This window comes from Delphinus delphis, chromosome 12, assembly GCF_949987515.2.
Source record: "Delphinus delphis chromosome 12, mDelDel1.2, whole genome shotgun sequence".
Lineage (NCBI taxonomy): Eukaryota > Metazoa > Chordata > Mammalia > Artiodactyla > Delphinidae > Delphinus > Delphinus delphis.
The window spans coordinates 68,864,039-68,873,951 of NC_082694.2; the positions used below are offsets into that span (position 1 = coordinate 68,864,039).

The 9,913-nt window shown below is 42.3% G+C and overlaps 1 protein-coding gene across 2 annotated transcripts; it reads left to right on the plus strand.

Moving 5' to 3' along the window:
• The first annotated feature begins 222 nt into the window (after positions 1–222).
• On the plus strand, positions 223–9,827 carry SUPT7L (SPT7 like, STAGA complex subunit gamma). 2 transcript variants are annotated; one of them, XM_060026907.1, is made up of 6 exons: positions 223–505; positions 1,297–1,397; positions 2,115–2,733; positions 6,167–6,491; positions 7,402–7,639; positions 9,206–9,827. In XM_060026907.1, exons 3-6 carry the CDS (start codon positions 2,321–2,323, stop codon positions 9,466–9,468), a joined length of 1,239 nt encoding a protein of 412 aa, XP_059882890.1. In that variant the 5' UTR covers positions 223–505; positions 1,297–1,397; positions 2,115–2,320; the 3' UTR covers positions 9,469–9,827. The 2 variants fall into 2 exon arrangements, with proteins under 2 accessions (XP_059882890.1, XP_059882891.1); XM_060026908.1 differs by having other exon boundaries at positions 223–425.
• Positions 9,828–9,913: the final 86 nt, after the last annotated feature.

The following is a 9,913-nucleotide window of genomic DNA, read 5'->3' on the forward strand; positions in this document are numbered from 1 at the left end:
CGTGCAGCGTCGAAATCTGTTCCAGGGAAACCTCACCCCCTCGGTCTCTACATTCCTCTCCACGCCTCCCTCTCCCCAGCCCCCAGCGGCTTCTCTGGCAGCGACGGTAAAGTTGCTCCTTCACGACCTACAGCGTTGTGAAGAAATGAGTATCCTGGGAAGTTATAAGAAGAGGAAAGCAAAAAGGCGGTCGAGGTACCGTCGCAATGGGGACATCTTTAGAGGTTGCAACTGGGTTATAACGACTTCCTGTGGCAGCGCCTGATTGAGAAGAAGCGCTTCCGGCAGTCTTGAATCACTAATCAACACACCAGCTTTCCGGGCCTGACGCGAGCCTTGTCTCGGGCCTCTCGGAATCGTACAGCCGCCCAGCCCCGCACCTGCGACGTGGCAGTCCATAGTGGAGCCTCCTTGCCTCGGTCCAGGTCCAGATGTCCCTGTGTCATGGCTGCCCCAGCATTAGGGGACCCCAGGACCCTGTGATTGGCGCCTGCGCCTGCTGACGGTGACGGAGGAGCCCCCCCTAGGGACTTGGGCATTGCTTGTGCTTGGTGTCTGTCCTTCGTGCTCCTTTCGGTGAAGCTAGGGGAGAGGGCGATTTTTGTTGTCACTTGGTTCATTCATTTATTCGTTTGTTCTTTTATTCTTTCCGAAACCAATTAATGAGGCAGCATAGTGTAGTTGTTAAGAGTGCAGGCCCTGGAGCCTGGCCGTGTTGATTTTCCCTCTCAGCCATTTCTGACATTAAGCAAGACAGTAGGCCTCAGCTTCCACATCTGCAAAGTGGGGTAATAATAGTATCTACTTAATAGAGAAGTTGGGAGATTGGAATTAACAGTAAAGGCAAAGCCCGGCATGTAGTAGGCACTCACTGTACTAAGATCACAGTTGTGAGAGCTAGATGGAAGAATAAAATTGAGATAAGTACTAGTTTAAATATAGGGATAAATGCTGTGATGGAGACATGCAAAGTGCTGTGAGAATATGATGAAGGGAGTTGTACTGGGGAGGTGATAGAGGGTGGTGACTTAAGCCATACTTAAGAATGAATACAAGTCTGCCAGGGATGTGGTGGGTGTCAGGGCATTTCTGGCAGAGATCACATCTTTAAGCTGTGAAAATGCATGGCATTCTCAGCCTGAGTAGTCTGATACTGGTAGATCTAAAGTGATCATTTTCTCCAGGAAGTTCCTCCTTTGTGTTTTCTCACTGCACCAGGTCTGTGTCTCTAGAACAGCTCTTACCACACATTTTAATATTGAAATGTCCTTTTTATGTTTTTCTCCCTCACTTCAGGGTAAGGATCTTGCATTAGTCTTTATCTCTTCACATGATACCTGGCATTCGGTAAATGTTTGTTGAATTTGAAGAGACATATGGGCAATGAATCTGGAAGGGTGAGTTGAAGCCAGACTGTAAACGTTGTTGAATGGTAAACCAAAAAAATTTTGACTGACTTTTTTCCAATAGGCAATGAGTTTAAAATATTAATTCTAGCATTACTGTAGAGAGTAGATTAGATATAAGGAGAGACTGAAGGAAGGGATATTTGTTAGGAGACAGCAGATATCTCAGATTCTTCCCTGTATACGTCAAGTTGAATGCATAAGACCGTTTAGGTTAGTGGTTCATAAATTTTTCCACCAGGACCAGTTAAAGGTTCCCATGCCTGGCATTCACAAATTAAGAACCACCTCAGGAATTCCCTGGTGGTCCAATGGTTAGGACTCGGCACTTTCACTGCCCAGGCCTGGGTTCTATCCCTGGTCGAGGGAACTAAGATCCTACAAGCTGCATCAAAAAAAAAAAAAGAACCACCTTTTCCTATCTTTAACTCTATTCCCTTTTCTCCTACTAATCCAGGACAGATGTGTCAAGATACTCTGAGAAGTATTTGCCTTGCAAATCGTTCAGGACTGGGTATGATGGCAGTTCTCATGATGAGTTAGTAGGGTGAGATGGAAAATATGGACACTATAGCCCCCGATACTCTTGCAGCTATTAATCTACTGATGACCCAAACTCTACCTTGTGGTTCAGTCCAGTAAGAATTGTCCTAGTGTGTGATTGTGATGACTGGCATCTAACAGTTATATTTCTCTTAATTTCTTCAGGGAGAACATCCTTGGTCCTACAGTGTTGCTGACACTGACATTTTTCTAAGTGGTCTTGAACTGCCTACTTTTTATGTAAATAACTGGCTAGACTTCATATTTTTCACTACAGAAGCCCATAACCTGCAGTTGCTAGAGATTTTAAAACACTGCTTTTCGGATATCATCTATATTTAACTTGAAAGCTCTTCCTTTCTTATTCCAAAATGTTGAGATACTGGGGAGAGATACCAATCTCATCAAGCCAGACCAACAGAAGTTCCTTTGACTTGCTCCCTCGGGAGTTCCGACTGGTAGAAGTCCATGACCCACCCCTGCACCAACCCTCAGCCAACAAGCCCAAGCCCCCCACTATGTTGGATATCCCCTCAGAGCCATGCAGCCTCACCATCCACACCATTCAGCTGATCCAGCACAACCGACGTCTGCGTAACCTCATTGCCACAGCTCAGGCCCAGAACCAGCAACAGACAGAAGGTGTAAAGACCGAAGAGAGTGAGCCTCTTCCGTCCTGCCCTGGGTCACCTCCTCTTCCTGATGACCTCCTTCCTTTAGATTGTAAGAATCCCAGCGCCCCATTCCACATCCGGCACAGTGACCCAGAGAGTGACTTTTATCGGTAAGGCAAGGCTTTGCTATATCTTACTTTTCTCAAAAAATCTTCCCAACAACTGTGTTAAGCAGGTAATCACATTTCCAGGAGGAAACTGAGGATGAGAGTAATTGCCTTGGCCAAAGTTGCTCAGGTAATTAGTGGGAAGTCTAGGACTTGAACCCTGATCTTCCGAATCCAGAGTCTGTTATTTTTTTATTTTCTGATGCAGCAAATATTTATGGAGTGCCTAATATGTGCCAAGCACTTTACTAGGAGTAAGTACTACACTAGTTTGTAAAATAGGCCATGGTCACATAGTCCTCAGAGTCTAGTCCTTCTGTTTCATTAAAAGGTATAATATGGGTTTAGCTCAGTGCCCTTAAAATGAGATTCATGGACTTATTCTCATACTATTAGGAATCTCCAAGTTCTATACAAGAATTTTTAATTGTGTATTTTCATTTTGATAACATACTTTAAGAAATAATAATAGAAAAATGTTCTTGATCCTTGCTACTCAAAATCCGGTCCAAGATCAGCAACATCAACATCACCTGGGAGCTTGTTAGAAATGCAGACCTGCTGAATCAGAATTTTCATTTTAACAAGACCTCCAGAATGTTCATAAGTATATTTCAATTTGAGAAGCCCTGCTCCAGGTCCTCTGAATGACTGCCTTATAGCCTAGGGCTACTACTAGGTTTCAGTGTGAAAGTTTGCATTTGGTGCCAAATAATTACTTTTTCCTTTTCATTTTGAACTTTGTCAGACCTATAGAAAAGTTTAAATAATAGTATGACACACACCCAAATACCCTTCACCTGGATTCACCAATTGTTAACATTTTGCCACATTTACTTTCTCTCTCTCACGTATGTGTAAGTGTATATACACACATTTACACACAAATATACAAACATATATATATACATATACACATAAGACCTTTTTTGCCAAATATTTTAAAGTTGCAGACATTGCAATATATCACCCCTAAATTCTTCAGCATTCTTTCACCCCTAAATTCTTCAACTTATCCTAAGAATAAGGAAATTTCCTACACAATCCCAATAACCATTATCACGTCAAAGTAAATGAACACTAATTAAATACTATCATTTAATATGTCTGTATTCAGATTTCTCCAGTTGTCTCCAAAATATCTTTTGTAGGTATGTTTGTTCCCAGTCCTGGACCTAACAAAGATTCACACATTGCATTTGGTTGTTATACCTCTTCAGTGTCTTTTTTTTTTTTTGAGGTATAGTTGATATACAATACTATATTAGTTTTAGGTGTACAACATCATGATTCAATATTTTTATAGATTATACTCCTTTTAAAGTTATTATAAAATATTGGCTGTATTCTCTTTGCTGTACAAGATATCCTTGTAGCTTATTTATTTGATACATAGTAGTTTATACCTCTTCATCCCCTTCTCCTATCTTGCCCCGCCCCTCTTCGCTCTCCCCCCCTGGTAACCACTAGTTTGTTCTCTATATCTGTGAGTCTATTTCTTTTCTGTTATATTCACTAGTTTGTTTTAGATTCCACATAAAAATGATATCATACAGTATTTGTCTTTCTCTGCCTCTTTAGTGTCTTTTAAGCCAGAATAGCTTCCCCCTTTTATAATACATGATATTAATCTTTTTTAAGAGTTTAGGTCACTTGTAGGCTCTCCCAAATCAGACTGGATTTGCTGATTATTTCCTCAAGATTAGATTCAAATGAAATGTTGGCAAAAATACTACATAAGTAATATTGTATATCACTTAGTGCATCTGCCTATTGATGATAATAGTTGCTACTATTTTAATTGTCCCAAACTAATGAGAAAAGAACAGAAATAGACTTGTTAAGTAAGGCTTGCAGTTGGGCCAGATGAAGGCCAGAAAATGTCATGGTGTATTGTCTAATCAAAGGCTCTGAAGACATTGGAATAGTGAAAAAGGGAGGGAGAACTGTGTCGTTACATGCTTGCCCCGTGTTAGTATAGATGTGCCTAACTTCAACACACTTACTCTGTGGGAATCAGTACCAAGTTTACATTTTGAGAGCAATTTACCTTTAACAAAATAATATTGTCCTTCATATTAAATTGATGCTATTATTTAGAATTTGTACTTTTGTGACAATTTTCTAATTTTAATTGTTAGGAAGATTCTGTGAACATCAGAAGTTTAAACGTAGTTTGTTTTATACATATTTAAGAAATGGCGTACAAAAATAATTTGCATCAGCTATGGGGGTACGGGAAGAATTATGTTCCTTTGAAATGGGTCCACATATTAAGCAAAGCAATACTGATTTAGCTCTGTTTATTAGGCACTTCTGAAGCCTTTAGCTTTTGGTCCAGAGAGACTGGCCATGGGAAACGATGATGCAAACAGTGAATGAAAAGTTATTAGGCAGTTGGTTTTCTTATGTTCCAATTATTATGTGAATTACAGTAGTTGCTACTGAGCAGATAACAGCAGCATGGGTGTGCAGCTCCTCAGGCACTCTGTACAGCAAGCACAGGGTGACGCATGCCAAGTATGGACCAGGGAAAAGTAATTTTCTGTACCCTATCTTTTTTTTATCTATTTACTTTGTCAGAGGGAGGCAGAAGATAGGAAATTTCGGGAGAGTGGGTAAATTGTTAGGAGCTCATTAAAAGTTATTTTTAGGAGACCAGACAGTTTTTTGAGGTTTTTTATTTTGTTTGGGAAAGATTAGGATCTTTGTCATAGTGATTAGGCGCAAAACAGTGTATTATTAAGAACATGGGATCTAAAGGCAGAAGCTCTATCACTTAATAATACCCAAAATCTTTTGGCAAGTCAGCCCCTCTGAACTTCATTTTCTTCACCTGCCGGATAGGAATATGAAGAAATATGGACCCCTACCCACTTCACAGCATAAAACAGGATAAAAATGCTTTGTAAGCTATATATGTTTTAAATTGCTTTTATAAAATTGAGTTCCTTTCCCAGCTTTACAAATGGTCTGTTGTAGTTAAATAAGAATCTCCTAATTGGGACTGTGAATTTCTAGAAGTCCATATATTGCCCAGCATGTGAGGAACCTATGTTCTGGTGAAATAGAGCACCACTGAGCAGTATCTGAGCTATACTCTTAAAATTAATCATATCCTAAAAGTGATCAAAATCCAGCAGTTGCTATAAGGAGAAGGAAACTTCCTTTTCACTAGATACCCTTTTATACTGTTTACTACAGGCATCTATTGCCTGTTCAAACTTTATGTAATTGGAGCAGCTCAGGGATATGACTGTGGGTTGTTGAGACATGCCCTGACAGCAACAAGATGGCACTGGGCTATGTAACCTGCCTAGAATTCCCCTGGAAAGCTGAGCCGGTGGTTTGATTGGGATTGTAAATTTCCTAGGGAGACAGGACAGGTCACCCCTTTGCAAGAGCACTAATAACACTAGCATGTCTCCGCTTTCAGTGGAAAAGGGGAACCTGTGACTGAACTCAGCTGGCACTCCTGCCGGCAGCTCCTCTACCAGGCAGTGGCCACAATCCTAGCCCACGCAGGCTTTGAGTGTGCTAACGAAAGTGTCCTGGAGACCCTAACTGATGTGGCACACGAGTATTGTCTTAAGTTCACCAAGTTGCTGCGCTTTGCTGTGGATCAGGAGGCCCGGCTGGGGCAGACTCCCTTCCCCGACGTGATGGAGCAGGTTTTCCATGAAGTGGGCATTGGCAGCGTGCTCTCCCTCCAGAAGTTCTGGCAGCACCGCATCAAGGACTATCACAGTTACATGCTGCAGGTGAGAGGACCCTGAGGAGAAGTGGGTAAAGATGTGTAATCTAGGGGTGTCCAGCAGGATCCCTAACGCTTGCTCTAGGGTGCAGAGTACAGGGTCTTGGAACAGAGTGGACTTACCCTGCTTTCCTCTTCGGCCCTGGCTGTGTTCCACTGGCCTCATCACTGACGTGGCCAGACTCAGGGGTCTCCTTTAGTCAGTGAAATTATAGCATGTGGTTAGCATGCTTTTATTCAACGAATATTTATTGAGTGCCTATTGTGAGTCAGGCACTATGAGATTCAGCAGTTAACAAGTTCCTTGAGCTTGCACTCTTGTTGAGAGGGAAACAAAAACAAGTAAACAAGTAATAATCAAAATAATTTCAGATGGCATTAAGTGCTATGAGAAAGAAACAAAACAGAGTGAGGTGATGCTGCCCAAGGGTGGAGTGTGGTGGGGGAGACACCATTTTTGGTTAGAAACAGAAATATCTGAGCTCTTCAACCCTTGTGGCCTGAGGCATTTTGTTCACTGTTTCGGTTTCCCCAAATCTAAAATATGGTAAGGAATTCTTAACACCCAGTTGTCTTTGCTAAGCGACCCAGATTTCCTACAGTGTTCATCATCCACCTGTGGTACCTATGTCAAATCTTAATTTTTACAGCTAAAAATGTGATCTTTTGTCCCAGTTCTGATATAATAGTCTAAATATTTTTCACCTTTATGTACCTTTTGATTAATGACATACACATTCTCTGCTAAACAGATATTCTTTACATGTCTCTGTCATTTACGAATTTCAAACTCACATTCCTTCCTTTGGCAGTGATGTTTTATGCATATTCATATTCTGTTGGCTTTTCCGTGGATGCCACAAGCTGACTATCCAACTTGCTTTTAACTTGGAAAATTGACTCTTGCTTGCCAACAGATTAGTAAGCAGCTCTCTGAAGAGTACGAAAGGATTGTCAATCCTGAGAAGGCCACAGAGGACACTAAACCTGTAAAGATCAAGGAGGAACCTGTGAGCGACATCACCTTCCCTGTCAGTGAGGAACTGGAGGCTGACCTTGCTTCTGGAGACCAGTCACTGCCCATGGGAGTCCTTGGGGCTCAGAGTGAACGCTTCCCATCTAACCTGGAGGTCGAGGCTTCACCACAGGCTTCAAGTAAGAGAAAACAACTTACCCATTTTGATTCTGGGAGATCTGCCAGTCTCAGTACTTCTTGCGTTTTGGATTCAAACTCTGGAGATGGAAGAACAAAAGTGGGGATGGGCAGGAGAATGGAAAGTCTGAAAACGAATATAGCTTCACTGATCTACAGATACCAACATTCTCTTTGTAATTAAGGAAGAAAGGACTAGCAGAGCTTTACAGACATTCTTCAAAATTATTTCTAGTTAGGATGTAGATGCAATAAGTGATTACCAGAGTTAATTCAGCTGACCCAGCTGGGTGGGCAGATGGCCACCTGTCCTCTGTATTCTGGTCTTTCCTGCTGCTTGTACTGAATTGATTAAGGCAACTTCCAGATAGATGGAGTAATGTTAATTGCTCAGGGATGTTTGAATAGTTGGGGTTCCTTGCTAAAGTACCCCCCAACAAGTTGGAACTGAAAGGAATTGAAATAGGGCAACCCAGTTACAGGCAGCTGGCCTCTTCTTCCAGATAGACCCTGTGATTACCTTCAGAACCAGATGACTTGATCCCTAAGTCAGTTAGATTGCAAATTAGTCTAGACGCTCAGTTCTTTACAAATATAAATTGTCATGTCATCAATGCACAAATGATGCAAATAGCCAGTCCTTCAGTGTAGCCTAAACAGAATTAGGCCACATTTTTTAAAGTTTTGGGCAGAGAGCCTTTCACCATGGAAGACGTAATAACCACAGAACAGTGTTGCTAGAAGACACGGAGGCAGGAGAGCCAAAAAGAAATTGTTGCAGATGTAGGGGTCATGTCTCTTTTCAGCAGTCTGGGAACAGCTGCCAGCATTTCGTACTGGTCATTAACTTTTCATAATGTGAGAGAGGACCAGGGACCCAAACACAAGGCAGGAAAACAAGACAGCCCCATAAAAGGACAGGCCAATGTAACACCTAAGAGCCCATGGTTGTGCCTGCCTTTGAACCATGAATCTTTCCACGAGCATAGTTTTACTTCCCTAGTTTAGGGAAAATGGAGGTGGATGAGCTGGGGTAAAGGAGGGTGAGGAAGTGGAAAAGAAGATATTTAGAGTTGATAACTGTTTGAGCAGAGAATAACCACCATATTCTCCAGCCAAGTTGAGAATCAGAGTGAAAACTGACCTCAAAGGTCATCAGTTGGCCCTGGGTGGTGCATGTCTCCTACTTTGTTTCAGCCTTTTTTTTTTTAATAGATTTTTTTAAACAAATTTTTTTTTTTATTTATTTATTTTTGGCTGCGTTGGGTCTTCGTTGCTGTGCACAGGCTTTCTCTAGTTGCGGCGAGCAGGGGGCTACTCTTTGTTGTGGTGTGTGGGCTTCTCATTGCAGTGGCTTCTCGTTGCAGAGCATGGGCTCTAGAGCACAGGCTCAGTAGTTGTGGCGCACGGGCTCAGTTGCTCCGTGGCATGTGGGATCTTCCCGGACCAGGGCTCAAACCCGTGTCCCCTACCCTGGCAGGAGGATTCTTAACCACTGTGCCACCAGGGAAGCCCTGTTCCAGCCTTTCTTACTGCTAGTTAGTTCTACATTCTTCTTCCATTCCCAGGTACAGAAGTAAATGCTTCACTTCTTTGGAACTTGGCCCACGTGAAAATGGAGCCGCAAGAGAGTGAAGAAGGCAACGTCTCTGGGCATGGCGTGCTGGGCAGCGATGTGTTCGAGGAGCCCATGTCAGGCATGAGTGAAGCTGGTATCCCCCAGAGCCCTGATGACTCAGACAGCAGCTACGGCTCCCACTCCACTGACAGCCTCATGGGGTCCTCCCCTGTTTTCAACCAGCGCTGTAAAAAGAGGATGAGGAAAATATAAGGCAAAGAGGGAGAGTTTCTCTCCAGACCTACAAGACCCAACAGAAAACCTTGATGTATTCTAATTCGTTTCCATAAACAGTGATTTGACTTTTATTCTTAAACACAGTGGATTTTCCTGATATCAGTGGAACTGGATTTAACCAAATAAGTCTGCTTTTTCCTTTTGCATCCAGTTTTTGTAGTTTTCCACAACAACCAAGCTACCTTTCACAGACATCATGACACTGGGATGGTAATCCAGAGACCAAAGCACTGTCCCTGACATCTACTGTGTGACTAGACAAGTGACTTAGCTTCTCTAGAGCTGTTTCTCTTGCACAACTGAGAAGAATCATACTGCTTTTACCTACCTTGCAGAGATATTATGAAGATGGAGATGTTGTTAAGCCTCAAAGCTGTGCTTGAACAGACTCACAAGTAAATATATGCTGGTATCAGATGTC

Excerpts from the sequence above, each read along its gene's own strand:
- SUPT7L (XM_060026907.1), top strand. The coding sequence starts at position 2,321 with ATGTTGAGATACTGGGGAGAGATACCAATCTCATCAAGCCAGACCAAC. Across the intron at positions 2,734-6,166 it reads CCAGAGAGTGACTTTTATCG|TGGAAAAGGGGAACCTGTGA; the intron begins GTAAGGCAAGGC and ends CTCCGCTTTCAG. Across the intron at positions 6,492-7,401 it reads ATCACAGTTACATGCTGCAG|ATTAGTAAGCAGCTCTCTGA; the intron begins GTGAGAGGACCC and ends GCTTGCCAACAG.